General features: G+C 32.7%; 1 protein-coding gene across 5 annotated transcripts in view; it reads left to right on the forward strand.

Annotated features, from left to right (window-relative positions):
- FUT8 (fucosyltransferase 8) overlaps positions 1–20,273 on the forward strand; it is a 255,203-nt gene that overhangs the window by 104,429 nt on the left and 130,501 nt on the right. For 4 of the 5 annotated variants that reach the window (XM_031453883.2, XM_064486044.1, XM_031453882.2 and 1 more), the window contains one exon: positions 16,638–17,065. In XM_031453883.2, coding sequence (XP_031309743.1) covers positions 16,863–17,065 — 203 coding nt within the window. In that variant the 5' untranslated portion in view covers positions 16,638–16,862. Of the gene's footprint in view, positions 1–16,637; positions 17,066–20,273 lie in introns of those variants that run through there. The other variant, XM_064486045.1, reaches the window with a different exon arrangement.

Below are 20,273 nucleotides of genomic sequence, written 5' to 3' on the forward strand. Positions count from 1 at the left end.
CTACCCTAGCTGATGCACAAGATGTGGTAGATGAAAAATCCTGTCCAATAAGACTTGAGAATTGCAGTCTTGGTATACCTATTGTGATACAGTTTGGGGCTGAACACGTTCCACGGCTGGTCAAGGAAGTAAAAGCATTTATTGGGAAAAGCTTTTACATCAGCTGTATTGGATTGAAAATATGATACAGAACTTTTCCCAGTATGAAGAGTTATTCAGAAAATTTGAAAAATGGATAGGGAGTCATGACGCAGGCTGATAGTATTCTACCCAACTCTAACATCTGTCTCCCCCTTCTTCTATGGTAATAGAATCCTGATTCTTTTTTTTTTTTTTAAGCTAAGCACATTGATGCCTGGAAGAAAAGACTGTATTTCCCAGCTATGTGACTAAGTTCTGGCAAAAGAGATAAAAGCAGAAGCATTATGTGTGTGCTTGTCAAAGGCACTGACTCAGCTATAAGATACCCCATTTTGCGATTCAGTTTCTCTTCTTCTTTTTGACCTTTATTAAAGACATGAAAATTAGAGCTTTAACAGGACCATGAGGTGATCTTGATTATGGAAGCCACGTGCTAGAATGGTGGAAAGTTAGAAGCTTGGGTCCCTGAGGATACTGTGCAACTACCACCTCTACATCACCTATCTCTAGATGCCTCTTACAGAAGAAAAAAAAAAACCTCAGTCTTGTTTAAGCTAAGTTGCTGCTGTGTTTGGGTATTGTCTAATGTGCAGAATATAGCCTTATGCTGAGGGGAGGGAGTATAAATAATAAAGCACAATTGAAATTTAATTCTTGGTGTACAGATAGGGGCTTGGGGGTGGGGACTTAATATATAGGGAAAATTGAAGGAAAGTAGCAAAAATGACTAAGGAATTGAGAAGATTGTGGATTTACTTTGATCATTCTGGTGACATTTTATTGGATTAATGGGAAATATGAAACTATTTGATGGGAAAAAGAAAATATTTAATAATACAGTGACATTTATACAACTAGTTACCAAATTACATTTTGTTGGGTATTGGGGGTGGTTAGAAGAACAGGTGAAATTGATAGAGGAGGCATAAATCATTCTTGTCTTTAGAATATTAACAGCTTTTTATCATGTAGGTTGTTATGTCATTGTTAAATGAAGTATTTATAACTTTGTAGTTTTTCTCATAAATTTCTTCTTCTTAATGATACTTCAACTGTTTCTTCTAAATATTTTGAATTGGCAAATATGAAAAAAATATTAGAAAACATTGGATTAGCCGTTTTCTGTAGAAGGGGTTGAGAAAAGATTATTTTGGAGCCTATATAGTAAATGGTTGAAATTCATTCACTCTTTACATAAAGATTATTCTGAAAATTTATTTATGTATTGATATCTGGGCCCTCACTTTTAAATGGTTTCTGTCATGCCAAAATAATTGATTTGACACATTTAATTCAGTACCTTTGGATAAACAAAGGTTTAGATGCCTGAGTTGAGAATGTTACAGTCTCTTTAATCATGTTGCCTAATTTATGATTTGGTTTTATTTAGATAGTGTGGAATTATAGACCTGGAAAGATGCAGGAGGTCATATATTTCATTTTAATGTAAATTGTGGTTCCTATATAGTTTTTACCTTTGGTTTTTCCTTGTGGATCTATTCATTCCTCTTCATATATCTCTCATCATTTAAATTTTATTTATTTAAAGGTTAGTAACAATTAAAGTATATACAGTTTATATATATATAAACCTTCTTTCCTTTATCACCTTCTTTCCTTTTCTTCTTTATTTTTAGGTTTTTCTTAGAAAGTATATACAACTCAACTGCTATGGAAATACCACATACCCTCAAATCTCTGGCTATTCATTCTATGTGATAGGAATTTATTCTTGAAGAAGATATTCTTTTGGTGATGGCAATGTAATATTCCATTATATTACTATTAGTTTTTCCACCTTTAATATACATCTTTGCTAATTTCATGTATCTAATGTGTCTAATTTGATGTGTTTTAATATATGTTTAATTGGTAATGAGCTTGAGCATTCATCTATTTATATTTTAATCATTTGTATCAATAGTATAATACAGTCTTAGGCACAAGGGTGTACCTTACTTCGTTTTGAATCCTGTGTCATCTAGTTCCTAATTATGTGACCTTGAATATGTTTCTGTAATTGATTGGCAGCATAGTGTTGTGAAAAGGGCTTTACATTTCTAGACAGAAGACCTCTACTTTGACCTTAGCTTATACTAGCTTTATAAGTGCTTTAAACAAATTACTTGATAGCTATGAGCTAGTTCCTCATCTGTAAAGGGGTGGTAAATCATGAGTATAAATTTTTTTGAGGAATAAATTGAAATCATAAATTATATAGCACTATACAAATATAAAACAATAAAATACTTTGTCTTCACTTTTTAAAATATGCAGGAATATTTTACTGTTACGAGATTTTTTCCCCAGGACTTTTTATCTCATAACTGGAAGTTTGTATCTTTCGACCACTTGCGCTTGGTTCACCCACCTCCCACCCCTACTCTCTCACCACCACCAGTCTATTCTCTGTATGTATGAGTTTGAGGTTTTTAAGATTCCATGTATAAGTGGGATTATACAGTACTTTCTTTCTCTGTCTGACTTATTTTACTTAGCATAATGCCCTCGGGGTCCATTCATATTGTTGCAAATGGCAGGATTTTCTTTATTCGTTTGTTCATCGATGGACATTGAGATTGTTTCCATATCTTGGCTATTGTAAATAATTTTCCAGTCAACTTGAGGCTGCAAATATCTTTTCAAAATACTGATTTTGTTCCTTTGAATAAATACCCAGAGAGGCTGTTGCTGATCTGCATGGTAGTTCTGTTTTTAATTGTTTTAGGAACCACCATACTATTTTACATAGTGGCTACACCAGTTTGCATTTCCACTAATAGTACACAAAGGTTTTCTTTTATCCATATCCTCACCAGCACTTATTATTTCTTGTCTTTTCGGTAACAGTTATTCTAAAAGGTGTGAGGTGATATCTCATTGTGGTTTTGATTTTCATTTTGCTGATAATCAGTGGTGCTGAGAACCTCTTCATGTACCTGTTACCCATTTTTAAAATGGATTTTTTTTGTTAACTTGTGTGAGTGCTTAATATATTTTGGATATTAATCCCCTATCAAATATATGACTTGCAAATATTTTATAGGTTGCCTTTTCATTTTGTTGATGGTTTCCTTTGCTGTGCAGAAGCTTTTTAGTTTGGTGTATTCTTATTTTTGCTTTTGTTGCCTTTTTAGTTTTGGTGTCAAATTCAAAAAAATCATTGCCAAGACTTATGTCAAGGAAGTTCTAAGATTTTATGCTGCAAAGTCAATGAGATTAAGGAAAGGCTGACCATTTCTTCTTTATTTATTAATAATTAGTCGTAGCTTTTATTTATTAAGCCCATACTACATGCTAGCACCGTAACTAGCACTTTACATACATATCTCAGATCAAGACTACTTTAAATACTCATTAGACTAAAAAAAGTGAATAACATAGAGAGAGAGAGTTAATGTTCAACTCAGTCAGAATATAATAATAGCTATAATAATTGTAGCTATAATAATTGTTGTAACTCCATAATGAACGTTATTAACTCTAGTTTACAGAGAGGTTCAATAATTTGCCTACAGTCCCACAGCTAGAAAGGGGAGGAAATAGGCAGGCACTGTTCTGGTTGACTGTAAAACTCACTCTTTATTAAGCCTCCAATGATTATATTGCTAAATGTTTTTGAGTATATCTCTTGTACAAATGTTTTAGTAGTTGTTTTAAGTATTGCATTAAAAATAACTGGTATTGATGTTTTACCACTTTGAGTGAAGTGTAGAAACTTCACCTGTCTGAAGTTCTATTACCCTCTCTCATTTATAAAATATGGTCTTAAATATTTCTACTACATATATTTAAAACTATAATAGATACTGTTATATTTTTTGGTTCAACTGTCAAACATAATGTAGAGAACTCAAGAATAGATGTTTAAGTCTATTACATTTACCCATGTTTTTACTTTTTTTTTTTTTTTAATACTCTTTCCTCCTTCTGGGATTTATGAAGCAAAAAGAAAACTCAGAGAACTTACTGCTGTGTTGTTCTTTTAGTCCCTAGATCTCTAGCAGGTTTGCCTTTTCTTTTCTACCTTTCGCAGTTGTCTTTTACTTATTTTATATAGTGTCCAGGTTTTTAGCTGTTCTTAGTGGGAGAGATAGGGAAAAGTACTTCTCCTTCTTGGTTTGGAACTGAAAGTTGCTTCACTATACTTTATATGTAAAATTAAAAAAAAAATAGGTCAACTGGAGTTGTTTTATCTAGTTTTCCTAATGTGTACTATTCGGGGGGAAAAACTTGAGGCCATTAAATCTCTGGGTTGAATTATACTTGACATATCCTATTCAAGTATATTTGCCTATCCTTAGGTTTAAAAAGTATATGTAAGGGAGATTTTCTAGCTTCTCTTGCAGTTCTTGAAGTGAGCAGTTTCTTAATAACAATAATAAAAAAAACAGCTGTCATTGATTTTGGTCTGCCACTCACTGACTTTATGACCTTGGGAAAGTCACATTCAATCTCAATGTGCCTTAATTTCCTCCATTGTAAAATGGGGATAATAGTACTTATAAGATTGTTGAGAAGATTAAATAGTATTATAATTGTGAAGCAATGAGAAAAGTACCTTGCATACAGGAAGCACTGTATAAATGTAGCAGTTTTCACCACTATACTTAGAATGATTGGCCCATATGACAGGAATTATTATAATCATTTCAAGGATAAAAAATTCAGGCTCAGAGAAGGTAAGACACCTTGCCCAATTCTTTCCTGCCCCAATTCTTTATAGGTATTATCAGGATATATACCCAGAGCTGTCTCACCTTAGAGCTTATAGTTTCCAAGGTATCATGCTACCTATCAACATCAGATCCTTCTGCATTCTGCATTTTCACCTAACATTGTATTATATGTATTTGTCTTCATACTTAACATATTAAGCTGAGCCATATATATTACTGGTGGTTGTACCATAATTTATCTAAACTTCTCTTATTTTAGGATATATAAATTGTCTCTGTGCCACCCATCTGGCTCATGTAGTAATGAATCAAACGCTAGCCAATAATATTATATTATTCTTATACAGTAGTAAAGATTAACCTTTAAAGGGCTTCATGCCTCTTACATAGAGATTGAAATGTGTTTTTGAAAAATGTGTATCCCAGTAAAATTTTTCAGCATAAAACATTCATTACACTTTTGAATCTCTGTTGTTCTGTAGAAACTTTTAAATCTGTTTGAATCTGAATTTTTGAATCTCTGTTGTTATTTAGAAAGAGTTCTCTAGAAAGATTGTGCATCTTTATTCATTATTTGTATTGTATGAGACTTGGAATTTTTACAGTACATCTCTTCGGCCCTCATTAACTATTAAATGTAATGTTTGAGGATTCTTCAGCTTATCAAAAGTTGTCTTGAATGTAAATTTGAAATTATATTTGGATATATTTCTTTCTGAGCATCTACTTTTGACATTCTCTGCATGTAAATATAAATGGATAAACATGAAAATGACTTTGAATCTTAGTTCTAATTCTTCTAAGGCTTTATTTTTATTTTGTCTAGGAATTTGAATTTGTCAAAATTTGTGTAATATTCATGGATTCACTTTTTCATTCTACAAATATTAACAAAGCGTTTGCTCTGTTTTAGGCACTGTATTCTAAATCTCTCTACGGGTACATACCTTTTAGTATAGGAAATAAGCCAGTAACTGTTGTGATAGAGAATAATGGGGTTGGTGAGTGCTTTTTTTTTTTTTTTGTTGTTGAAGATAAGGTATTGTAGCATTCTTGTTGGGTTTATAGTCATTCTTTCATTCTTTCTTGCTTTCAGGGTATCGGTTTTGTTCTGGAGCCTAGTCTTCGGGATAAATCCTCATTAGTCTAAGCCATAATGGTAATCCCATTGCACTTGTCAGTGGTTGATTTTGCAAGGGACAAGGTGACTCAATCTTGGCTAATAAGATGTGCAGCTCTGGGGAAGTCATCCTTCAGTAGTTTCTTCTTTAAAATGAGACAGACTAGAAGAGATTACCAGTTGTTCTTTTACACATAATTACACGTGGCTGAAATTGAGGCAGCCAACTTGTTACCATGAAGAGAGCTAGCCCAAAGACAGACGCTGACATGCCAAGTGTGTAGAATAGAAAGATGAAAATGAGTTTTTTTGACTATTTCATGGAGCAGTTGAATTAACAAACTTTTTGTCAATTGAGAAATTCAAAATTTCTTATTTTTAAGGCTATTTTAATTTGTGTTTTCTCGTATGTGTGTCCTAACGTCATAATTGATACAGGTTGTCAGGGACTGTCCCCGAAAGAGGTGACATTTAAGTATAGATCTGAATTATAAGTACAAGCCAATGGAATTGGAGGTCAGGTAGAAGGAACACCAGAAATGAAGGCCCCATGGTAGGTAAGATCTTGATGTATTCTAAAAACTGGTAGAAGGCTGATATACCTAGTTTCTATGAGCAAGGGAAAGATAAGACTAATTTTTATTAATTGCATTACAGTTTACAGATCACTTTTACTTATATTATTGCCTGTGATTTTTCACAATTAAGTGAGCATATACTATTATTCTCATTTTATAGTTCTGTAAACTGCCCATATAGTTATAGCCAGTGATTGATTTGAAATGGTTGCTTTTTCTTCTATACTATGTTGCCAGTTGAGTATATATTATGGTATACACTTGATGACCAGATAAAATGGTAAGATACATATTTTATTTGAATTTGTTAGTATTACTGCTTTTCAGCAGTATTAATTTACTTAGGGCCAGAGATACAGATGCCAAAGCCAGATTTCTGGATCCATTTGAATAGTATAAATTAATTGCATCAGTAAACACAACCTGGTGTGTTATCTTGAGTAAAGGTGAGTGAGATACTCCTGATAGAAACCTCATAAATATGCTTATGTGTTTGTATTTCATAACTAGGGAGATTAATTTCTAAGATACCGGCTGGTTTCAGTGGATTAATAGAGTATTTTGTGCTCATGTATTCAAGATGCCTGGCATTTAAAATTCATATGTGCATATACTGGGACCTTACTGATAAGCATACTGTGAAAGTGTGATTGATGACTCGGCAAGTAATGAATGAAAATTGAATTTTATAATCTTGGTAGAAGCTATATGAAAATTTTCTTTTCTCTCCTCTCCTTCCCTCCTCCTTTCCCCTTCTCTGCCCTCTCCCTTCCCTTCTCTCTTTCTCTCTCCTCCTTTTCCCTTCCCTCCCCTCCTTTTCCCTGCCCTCCTTCCTTTCATTCCATATATGAGTTTGGTTGAGTTCACTGGTTGTTTTTACCATAAATAAGTTGACTTCAACTAGCATTAGAAGACTATTTTAATTTATGATACTATTTTTGCTTACTTTTTCCTACTTCTGTCTTAAATTAATAAACACATAATTTTATCCCTTTTCCCATATGGAGGCTGGACAGTAAGAAAGATTTTAAATAAATTCTTTAATAGTGCTTAATTTGAAAATGAATTGCGATCAATTAAGAAGATATTTAAATATGTAGTTTTGGACATATATTAATCTAGAATTGAGTTGAATTATGTATGTATAAGGCTCTTTAAATATTTGTATTTTATAATTGATAATTAGCTTTTCTCTGGAAGTTTTATTTATATTTCCCTTTATCAACCCGATGCCTTTAAAATATAAATCATGCTTAACCTCTGCTACAGTATGATAGTCCCATTCATTAAATATATAATTGGGACTTTAAAACCATATCCTTTTTTTTCTGCCTGGTATTCTTTGTGTTATCATTGTCATACATCTTATGACATTGTTATAAACCCCATAATATTTGTTATTACTTGAACTTTAAAGAATAAAATTTATTTTATTTTTTGAATCAAATTTATTTTAAAAAGATTAAAATGAGGAAAAGTTTTATTTATACTTACTCATACATTTAACATGCCTGTTTAAATTCATTATTTACATTCAAGTTTCCATATATAATCATTTTCTTTCAGCCTGAAAAGCACTTTTTAAAATATATCTTGTATTGTGTATCTGTTGGCAACAAACTCTTTCAGCTTTTGTTTTCTGAAAATATTTATTTTGCCTTTATTTTTAAAAACTATTTTAGAATAATTTTAGAATTATAGAAAGTTTGCAAAGAAAGTAGAGTTTTCATATACTCTTTGCCTGGGTTCTCCTGATTTTAACATCATTCATAGCCATGGTACATTTGTCAAACTAATAAATTAACAGCGTGCAATATTATTTAGTAAACTACAAGACTATATTTGGATTCACCAGTTTTTCCACAGCGCTCCCTTTCTCTCCCAAGACCCAGTCCTGTATACCATGTCTTTTTAGTCTTCTCCTATTTGTAACAGTTTCATAGATGTTTCATGTTTTTAATGACCTTGATACTTTTGAAGAATATATTCAGGTCAGGTATGTTGTTGACTGTCCTTCAATTTGGAGTTGTCTGGTCTTTTTCTCATTATTAGATTAGAATCATGGATTGGGGGAAGTGACCTTCTTCAAGTACCATTTAGAGTTGTTACGTCACTGTAAAAAATTCTTCCTACAGCCCCTTTGCAATGGGCCCCTCCTTGCACCGTCAGCCCTTGCCAGCTGCTGATAGGTTTTTCATCCTATAGTTCTAACATAAAGTCAGATAGATGAATCACACAATAAGTAGCTTTTGGTTCTAGCTTCTTTCACTTAGCAAAATGCGTTTAAGATTTGACCATTTTGTTGAGTGGGCCAATAGCTTGTTCCTTTTTATTGCTGAGTAGTAATCCTTTGTTTTTGATATACCAGAGTTTAATTTATTCATTTGTTGAGGCCAATCTTGATTTTTCCTCCATTTTTTGTTTATCATATATAAAGCTGCTATAAACATTTGGGTATCAGTTTTTCTGGGAACATGAGTTTTCATTTTCTTGAGGTGGTACCTGGATAGGAGTGGGAGTGCTGGGTAAATGTATTTTTAACTTTGAAACCTAGAACTAAAACTTTTTAAAACAAACATAGGAGAAAATATATGTGACCTTGGATTTGGCATTGAATTTTAAGATATAATACCCAAACTGTAATCTGTTGAAAAAATAATAAATTATATTCTGTCAAAAAATTATTTTTTTTTTTTGCTGCATGCAGGATACTGTTAAGAGAATGCTAAGGCAAATACCAGACTGAGAGAAAATATTTGAAAAGTCACATGTCTGATTATAGACATGTATCAGGAATATATAAAGAACTCTTAAATGTCAAAAATAAACAACCTGTTGTAGAAAATGGACAAAAGAGCTCAATAGATGTTTCACCAAAGAAGACAAATGTATGACAGATAAGCACATGAATAGATCACATGCTTAATGTCATTTGTTATTTGAGAAATTGAATGCAAATGGAAACCACATTGAGATACCACTGTACAACTATCAGAATTGCTTTAAAAAATTGAAAATACCAAATACTGGAGAAATTGTAGAACAACAGGAACACATTGCTGGTAATAGTTCAGAATAATGCAGCTACTTTGGAATATAGTTTGGCAGTTTCTCATAAATGCGTATTTTCCACGTGAACCAACAATTCCACTCCTGGGTATTTACCCAAGTTAATTTATAGTTAGTAGAAGCCTGCTTTTGTTTTCGAAGGTATTTTCACTGGACAGCAAAGTGTAGCTTTGCCATTTCTTTTACATTCAGCACTTCTTAAAGATGTACCATTGTCCACTAGCTTGTATTTTTTTCTGAAAAGAAGCCCCTTGAAATTATTTTTAACGTCTATGTATTTCCCCTCCGTGACTAATCTCTTCTACCAAATTATGGTTTTGTTTGTATTTAAAAATAAATTGGAAATTCTGCATATGCCCATGACTAGTTTTCAGCGTACATTACTTCAAGTTTGGTGACAAGTTTTGTTCTGAGAAGTTCTTTTTCAAGCTGAATACTGAAATGGAGAAATGCCTGTACGTTTTGAACTGGCCCTAAAGCTGATAATGTACATCACTTTCTTGCTAATGATGATGGATAACTTTTATTAGAGTTTTAGCACCTGAACAGCGTTTAGTTCATGATGATAGTTACTGTACGGTAATATAGCTATGCTGAAAGCTGTAAACACCATAATATCTGAAGATAAGTACTATAAATAGTGGTTGCTTTAAAATTTTCTCTTTTATCAAAACTTTAGATTTTTTTCTATCTGGACAATTTTATCCTCGGATAATTTTTAAAATTGACACAACGTATTAGTTTCAGGTATACAAAATAATGATTTGATATTTGTATATACTGTGAAGTGATTACCAGAATAAGTCTAGTTAACATCTGTTACCATCTGTAGTTACAATTTTTTTATTTTGATGAGGATATTTTCTGTTACTTGGTCCTCATATTCACTTAACTTTTCCTCTGCAGTATCATTCTGTTCTTAATCATTTCCAGAGAATTTTTAAAATTTTCAGATATTTTTGTTATAGAAGTTGCCTTTTTATTTTAATTTTTATTTATTTTATCAATGTATTCATTAAAAAAATTTAAATCCTAGCACATATTTTTAGTAATTGTTTTAGTGTCCTTATCTGCTATCATCATCATCATCTTGGTCTTCTAGTTCTGTTTTAAATTGACAGATTTTCTTCTTCGTTATGGGCCACATTTTCTTACTTTTTTGGCATCATTGTAAGATATTTGGTATATTTCTGGATAAATAATTCATAGTTTATTCAACTGTATTTCAGTGATGGGCAATTATGTTTTTCCAGCTTGGAACTATTGCAAACAATGTTAAAATGAATAGCCTTGTGATGTGTTTTATTCATATGTTAAAATACATCTTAGTATAAATTTCTGCTAGTGGAATTTCTCATCAAAGGGTGTGTTTATGTAACTATTTGGCATATAATGCCATATTGCTCTCTGTGTAGGGTATACATACTTGTATTAGTTAAATAAGTGCTGAATTATTTTTAGATTTAGAAGACAATCCTCTGATGAATGTGGTTCACAGCAGAACAGGCCAGGCTGTTAGTCATTTGGTTCTATAGTACATTGTCACACACTCACCTTTTGGCCTTAGCATTAAAGTTAAAGCCATTTGAATGTGACTTTTGGAAACATCATTTTCACGTAGTTAGATGCTAAAAGAACTAGCTATTGGTCACTTTCTTACTTGTTAGATATAAGAGAAGTCAATTTGATAGTGTTATAAATGGTACTGTATTTGCTGTTGTTTCTAATGGAATGATTACACTATTTCTAAGAAATTAGATGGTATAGTTTATATTCAGTTTCTACGGTATCACTTAGAATGTTCGTTGCTGCAAGAAGAGGCTTTTTTGAGTTTGTTTTAGTAACATTACTTCCCTTTGCAGTTAGAATCCACCAGAATATTACCTCTTGAGGGCAGAGATTTTTGTCTGTCTTGTTCACTGCTACAACCCTCAGTGCCTAGGACAGTGTCCTTTATGTAAATGAGGACTCAATGAATATTTTTAAATGAATAGGTGGATGAATCATGGTGTTGTGTAGTTATAGGTGAAATACATGGTAGATTTGTTCTAGATACTTTCCATTATAAATGTTGATAAGAACCATGCTGTATATTTAAACATAAATAGAGCTTAATAATATGAATGACTGCACTCAGTTAAGTAACTTATTTAGAAGGTAAACTACTTACTGGTGGCACAGGAGATTATGCCTCAAAGGTGACCATTGTGAAGGAAAAAGACCTTTGCACATGCCAGTTCACCTACCTCAATGTGCTCCCTTCTCTCCTGCAACTACGGAACTTTCCTGGTCTTCTCAGATACTGAACTCTCTCTCCCAGATATCTCACTGTAGTTATTGTCTATATCAGATATCCTATATTCATCCTTATCTGTTTTGTACTTTGAATTATCCTTTCATTTTTGTTTTGGTCCCATTTTATCTCTGCTTTTGGGATTTTTGTTATATTTTTTTAATTTTTATTTTTTTCTAAATTACTTGTTGCACTGAGGAAATGCTTTCTGATATTTCATTAGATGCTGTAAGTATTCTGTACCTGCACCATTCCTAATGGTAGCCACTAGACACAAATGGCTGTTGAGCAATTGAAATGTGGCTAATGTTACTGAGGAACAACATTTTTTATTTTAATTCGTTCTAATTTAAGTAAGTTGCATGTGGTTAGTGATTGTTGAAGCAGACGATACTTAAGGCTTGCAGTATACATCTTCAAGTTATCAGCCTGCCTTCAAATAATATACCTCTTAATGTGCAGTAAAAACTTGACTACAGTGCACTTTCATTTCCTCTCTTTCATCCTTTTTGCATTTTGTGTCATATTGTTTACTTCTACAGATTTATAAACCCAATATTCATTGTTCCCACTTTTGAGTTAGATAGCTGTTTATCTTTTAATATGATTAAACTAAGGGAAATACAAATTCTTTAGGTTTTTATCATTTCTGGTGCTATTTATTTCTTTGCTTAAATCAAGATTTCTATGTGATACATTCCTATTGAAAGAATGTCACTTAACATTTTTTATAGTGCAGTTGTGCTGGCATAGAATTTTTTTTAGCTTTTTTTTTCTGGAAAAAATTATTTTTGAAAGGTATTTTCACTAGGTATGGAATTCTGAGTCAAACCTCCCTATGCCCCAGTATTAAAAAAATATTGTTCCATGTCTTCTGGCTAACATTGTTTTTGACAAATAGGTTCTCATTCTTTATCTCTCTGTACGTAATATTTCTTCTCTTCCCCCCGCCCCCGTGCCAAATGCTACCTGTAAGATTTTATCTCTTATTTTTGTTTTTGGCAGTTTTGCCTACATTTAAAATTTATTCTGCTAGCAGTTCTCTGCATTTCTTAGATTTGTGATTTGCTATTGTTCATTGATTTTAGAAAATTCTTGGCTAACATCATTTAAAATATGTTTTCTTTTTCATTTTCTCTCTTTTCCTTCTGGAACTCCAATTACATATGTATTAGATCATTTGATACCCTCCCACAGCTTTTGAATTTCTTATCTACTCAGTCTTTTTTTCCCCTTTGAGTTTTATTTTGTATAATGTCTGTTGACCTTTCTTCATGTTCACTGATTCACTTTAACCTTTGTCCAGTTTTCTGATAAGCCTCTTGAAGGTCCTCTGATATTTTATTTTTGTGTTTATTTAGCGTTTCATCTGCTGAATCTCCCATCTGTTCATGAATATTGTCTACATTTACCACAAGATTTTTTAATAATCAATTATAATTATTCTAACTTTCCTGTCTTAATAGTTCTGGTACATGGTTCATGTATAGGTCTCATTCTGGCGTTTGCTTTATCTCTTGAAAATGATTTATTGTGTCTTTCCCCATGTCATGGGGCTGTAAAGTGTAGCACAGGGCATATAATCAATAATATTGTAATAACTTTGTATGATCACAGATGGTTACTAGACTTACAGTGATCACTTTATAATGTATATAAATGTTAAAGCACTAAATTGCACATCTGAAACTAATATTGTATGTCAACTATACTTTAAGAAAAAATTAACAGAAAAAAGAAATGAGTATGTGGAATGGTTTTATATTTTACTCAAATTATTCCAGTCTTATAGCCCCGCCCACTGAAATCTCTGTCTTAAAGATATAGCTGGGAACCCTTGTTTCTGCAGAGCAGAGCTCATTACATGTATACTCGGTAATTTATTCTCTTCAATTTATATATAGTTTTCACTTTGTGTTTTCATTTTTTTAAATTGCAGTATAGTTAATTTATAATGTGTTAGTTTCAGGTGTGCAGCAAAGTGATTCAGTTATACTTATATACAAATAAGTATATATAAATGTATGTATTTTTTCTTTTCAAAGTCTTTTCCAGATAGATTATTATAAGATATTGAATATAGTTTCCTGTGCTGCACAGTAGGCCCTTATTCTTTATCTGTTTTGTATATAGTAGTGTGCATAACTTCTGGTTGCCAAAGGGGAAAGTGGGGGGGGGTGGAGGAAAGGGATAAATTTGAAGTTTGGAATTAAAATATTTGCTTCCTTAAGTAGGGCATAAAATGCAGTTGAAGCTTATGTGCTCAGATTCTATGTCTTATACTAGCATATGTCATCATGACATTCTTTACTCATTCACTTATTCATTTATCCAAAGTATTTATTATTAGGTTCTAAATACTGCTCTAAGTACTTTGGATACATCAGTGAACAAAATGGACAAAAATCATGAAGTTTACATTTTAGCAGGCATGGTTCAAACAGTAAACAATAAACCTGGTAGGTAAGTAAGTAAGCAGGCATTCATTATGGATAAAGAATAATTCTATACCTGCCCTTTTAAACCATGCTAAGGAAATTACATAGAAAACTACTTGGTTTTCGGCTTGGCTTATATTCCTTTTTAAAATATTGTGTAAGAACAACAAAATTGGGGGAAATACTCTCTCCAAAAAAGTTAAAATGATGCTATTAAGAAAATGACCAGGTTTTGCTTCTACAGTAATTTCTTGGTTTTACAACTCATGCACTATCAATATCACTGCAAAAGGTAGTCATTTACTGTCTTGGTTATTTTTCATAGTGATTTATAAAAACCCAAGGCACTTTGTATAACAAAATTTGTTTCTGTAAACTTGTTTCTATTCAAGTTATATTATACCATTGCTAGCTTTGAATATTTATGGTGGTTTTTGTTACAGTTCTGAGTAAAATATTATAGCACATCTTTTTATTATTTGTTATTGAAACGATTCTTGTTTAGAAAGCTGTCTATACTTTTATTTATCACTTGTCTTTCTAAGTTAACTTTTTCAATGAAGGGAAAGATTAAGCCTTTTAAATATCTTATTAGTGTAGCTTAGAATTAACTAGGATATGTCATAGGTTCAGCATATGGTGTGATAACATTTTACAGTGTTGCGTGTGTTGTCACAAACAGTGTTATTACCTCCAATATTAATATTTAACTTCTTTTGTTGACTTAACTGAATTAAATCCATACCTTAAATCATCAGAGTAGATTTTTAAATTAATTTTTTAACCCCAAATCCCTGACAGTCTGCATTTTTTCTACATAATATAAAAAGTGGACCTCACATGATAGGATCTTTTACCTGAGATGTTGAGTAGACTTTAATTATTCTTATGTTTTAGTGAATAGATGGAGGGGGGAGTACCTGAAATTAGAGAAGTAGGATTTTGAGAAAGATACAGAATGAACAGTGGAGTCAATAAAAAGAATGTTCTTGATAGACTTAAGAACAGTTATTAAAAGACGAAACACCAAGTTTTCTTTGGATTATTGCTTTTTTATTTGGTTTTCAAACATTCTCAGTGAGTACAATTCTTTTCATTCTGTGTTTAGCCAGTGTAAACCAGTAACAATGAGGAAAACAGTGTAGGAATAAATGGAAAGAAAGTAGAATGTTTCTAGACACTCTTCTGAAGAGGTTTTCTTTTCTTTGAATACTTAGCCATTTAAAAGCAATTAAGATTTGAAGTTCAAAAGGAGACAAATAGCAGTCCTTTGCTTTAATTTTCAAAACCTCTTCTCCAACTTTTCTGTCTAGCTTTCATAACTGTTTAATTAGTGATTAAGTGCCCATCAAATTGAGTCTTGTATATAGAAACTATTTCTTGTCTTTTCTCTCTTTTCTTTTACGAGGCACTCTGTGCCTGGAGATAAGACTTTTCTTATATAGCTCTGAAATTATCAGATGGTATTAAAGTTATATCTTTGCCTACAAATTTTCTCCTTGGGAAGAAAATTGTTTTGTTTCCAAAGGAAATTCTAAGCCTAATGATGGAGAAATGACAAATGAAACTCATAACCAAGCCTGAGAAAGCATGTACATTTAATAGTTTAAGATGTGCAGTAACTAAGATTTAACTGGTAATAGATTTCTATTGCAGTTGTTGATAATTTTAAATAAATTTGAAGAAGTTGTAATCTACTGTAATCCATATGAACTTTTGCTTGTGATGTTTGCAGTGGTTGCCAGCTGCTTAATGGCTGTGATAACCTTTGCTTGGCTAACATGCATGTCACTTTTAGAATTTATCAGAAAAGTGACAATTTGCCTGTCATCTGCAGAGTTAAGTGGTGTAATGGCAGCTGAGCAGTGAGATGGAGGTAGGGGGAGTTGAGATCTTGTAGGAATGAATTCACTCATACAGACAACATGTTCCTGTTTGAGATAACGGAAACATTAGACCAGAATATGTAATTAAATATATTTTGAGTTTGAGTGATTATTCAAAGATACTATTTTTAATCTCCTTATATGTGCTATTGCACAGTGATGTAAGAAGGAAAAGTGATGATGGTGCTTGGAGGACTTTCAGACTTAGAGCTAATTAATTTATCTGGTATAGCCCTGATATTGTACAGCCTGATGGTTCATTTAATGTGCCAACTTAAAAGCTTTTGGTTTTTACTTGTTATTAGGCAGTTATGTTATTTGCCAGCCTGTTGGCCAGTCAACACCAATGTGTTTCTTTTAGCTCCATGAATCTCAGCATATGCTATTTTACATATTCCAAATAATTTAAATACATTTCTTACTCTTTCCACAGCATGTAGAGTCCATGAAGCACAGATCAATAAAGTTCCGACTCATACCACCAGGAGGATCTCTTTGAAAGAGTCACCACAGCGCCACCAGAGAAACTAATTTGTCTGAAGCATCATGTGTTGAAACAACAGAAAGCTACTACCTTTGCACTAGCTAGAGACGGAGTTATGATGTTTTCAATTCTTTGAGCTCCAGGAAGCCAGGAGAGTAAGTTGAAAATCTGAAAATGCGGCCATGGACTGGTTCCTGGCGTTGGATTATGCTCATTCTTTTTGCCTGGGGGACCTTGTTATTTTATATAGGTGGTCATTTGGTACGAGATAATGACCACCCTGATCACTCTAGCCGAGAACTGTCCAAGATTTTGGCAAAGCTTGAACGCTTAAAACAGCAAAATGAAGACTTGAGGCGAATGGCCGAATCTCTCCGGTAGGTTCTAAAAAACTGAAGAAAGAGCGGTGGGTGAAATATTGTACTTTGTTTTTAGGTGCAAGGCTTCATTCACCTATTAAAAAATACTTAATGATTTCTATAAACTGCTATTCTTGCAAAAACTTAAATATCTTAGTAAGGTACTTTTTGTACTAGTGATAGCTCTATATATTTAACATAGAGAGTTACTCTATAATGACAAATCTTATTTTGCTTATAAATTTTAATATAGAAAAACTATGCCATTTACTTTATGTACATATGTTTTGTTTATAATTATCTTAAGCATTTTCATCATTTTGATACAGTAAATATAAACTTTGTATGATTAGTGTATGAATCAGTGTATATTAAAAAAAATCTTTATCCTGGACTATAACAAACACCTGAGTTAGTCTAACTATAACTTATTAAATGAAGAAAAATTCATTCTTAAATACAACAACTGTATCTGGAATCTAAAGAATTATTATCATTGCTACTACTAGTCAATTAAAAATGTGACATGTATCTATTAGAAGTCATCAACTGTTGGGAAAAACAAAGTCTTGTATTTACAGGGAGCAAGTGAATATAGTGTTAAATAGGTAATCTCTGTATTTGTTTTCAAAGTTATTGAGTTTAAAAGTTTAGTATCTTCTAATTCTCCTATTTTAAATATGAAGGTGATCATGTATTATTTAGTGCTTGCTGTCTCTCAAGGTAGAGGTTGAAGATTTGGGAAGATGAAGGGGTGAGAATTGTCTAGAGGTGATAATGGATGCTAAGGGAAATCGTGTAGAGAATAACAGCATGAATTCATTTCTTTTTTAGAAACAAATAAATTGAGGAGTTGAAGGTAGAAACATTCTGTTGTGCATAGAACCTTCAGAGTAGATGGAGAAGGAGAAGGGGAGGTAGCTGTTTTGTGGAGGCTGAGGAGCATCCTGAGAAGAAAGAATGTAGGTGGCCATGTTGTATACCCTTGGAGCCTCCCTGCCCCGCTGCCCTTCACTCTTTATGCAGAAATCAGTTCTTTCCTTTTGTTTAGTTCCATAACTTTTTTCTTCACCATAATATTATTTTTGGTCTTCTTATGTTCTATGGAAGGCTGTGCTAGATGTTTTACAACGAGTGAAATATCAGCCCTGTCATTTGTAGTAGTACCATTCAGCAAGATTCATAGTAGTCAGGAATTAGAAAGTGGACAGATAACTTCTTGAATTTGTATATCATTTTATTTCCTTGTTGGGAAGAGTAGGGAGGAAGGGTTATGGAGAGGGTGATCTCTTAGTAGAGTCTTAATCATTTATTATGGGAACCAAAGATTGATATTTTAGAGGTTAGTAATAATAGCTATCATTTATTGAGAGTTTATCATGTGCCAGATACTGTGCTAAGGACTTTGCCTGGATTATCTCATTGAATTCCACAACTTCCTAATGGGATACTGGTTCTGTTTTCGTAACCATCCTACAGGTAAAGAATCAGAGGAATATTAAGTGATTTAATTTTTCCTAAGGTCACACTTTTCATAAATGGTAGAGTTTACCTTGCATCCTGGCACTATGCATGGAAAGCCAGGGGTCTGATGAACTGCTTTGCCTCTCTGAATAGAAACCAGAGAGAAGTCAATGGTTCAGAAATCTCAGCTAAAAGTCTCGTGTAGGAGATGAGCAAGAGTAGCTCCTGCTCTAGCTGATTTTGGAGTAGTATGCTTTGTAATAAAATTGTGTCTACATTATGAGAATTTTGCTCCTCAAAAAATATGTTGCCTCTTAACAATTTAGGCTGATAAAAAATTGCTCACTTTTCTCCTAATTTCAGCTTAAATAGTGATACTTCAGTTGGCTTATCTCTGACTGCCAAGTGTCTAGTTTCTTTCTATTGCATGAAGGAAAGCTTGCCTTTAATATGAGTTGTTCATTCTGCAAAATAATCTTTGGTTCTCTTGAGTCACTTTCTTTATATCCTTTCATGTTGGTGAAAAATTAAATTCTCAACTACTGCATTCTAATGTAGAGACAACTTCTAACAGCTGAGACACTTAATAAGTCATGCTGTAACATCATAGATAAAATCTGAAAACACAGATGGAGCAAATGAGCCTATGTGTGTGTGTATATATATATATAGAGAGAGAGAGAGACAGACATAATTTCAGGAAAATTTATGAGTAATTATTTTTCCTCATTAGGAGGGAAAACCTCCTCAGGCCTTTTCATCAACTTTATTGGTAGGGCCATTGTGTTTTATTCAAAGGCATTTTTTTTTTTTTTTTAAGAACCCCTGGCATAAAAGGAAGAGCAGTGGAGGTACTGTTCTTTTTCCCCCTTAATGTGATATTTCATACTCAATTTTTTATGTCTTTTTCTTATTAGAAAATATGTTCAGGAGGTAGACTATAAAGGATTAATTCAGATATATGTAAAACTAGGTCATTTCGTTGAGATATGATGTATGGGTTGGAATTGGAATGCAACCTAGAAGCCTGAAACAATTTTTAAGATTCAGGACAATAATTTAAAAAGCATTTACCCAACCCTCTAGCTGGAGTTTGCTAATTTTATTGATAGTACTACAAATTTAGGAAAATAATTTGAAACTCATTTTTCTGAGGAATGCAAACATACAGTGTATGGGAGATTACTGTGTGTGTGTGTGTGTGTGTGTGTGTGTGTGTGGCTTATTGATGAATAATTTCTACACGGTAAAAATCCACCCCTTGTAGCATGCATGTCTATCATTTTTGGCAAATCCTTACAGTTGCATAACCACTACCACAATAAAGTTGTAGAAGAATTCTGTCCCCCAACCCCCGAATTCTGTTGTGCCCTTTTATAGTCAAACTTTATCCTTACTTTCTGTCCTTGGCACCCACTGATCCATTTTCTGTCTGTATTTCCTGTTCCAAAATGTCATATCAATAGAATCATGCAACTATGTAGCCTTTGGAGCCTGTCTTTTTTCCATTTCGCATAATCTACTTGAAATTCACTGTTACTTTGTGTATTGGTAGTTCATTTTATTAAAAAGCATTTTTTTTTTTACTGCTGAGTAGTATTCTACAGTATGCAGGTGTCAGTGTTGTTTTTAAATGCATTCATCAGGTGAAAGATGTTAGTGTTTCCGTTTTTTGGCAATTATGAACAAAGCTATTATAGACATTTGCCCTGTGAGTTTTTGTGTATGAGTGAATTTTAATTTCTCTTGGGTAAATACCCAA

This window comes from Camelus dromedarius, chromosome 5, assembly GCF_036321535.1.
Source record: "Camelus dromedarius isolate mCamDro1 chromosome 5, mCamDro1.pat, whole genome shotgun sequence".
NCBI classification, from domain to species: Eukaryota; Metazoa; Chordata; class Mammalia; order Artiodactyla; family Camelidae; genus Camelus; species Camelus dromedarius.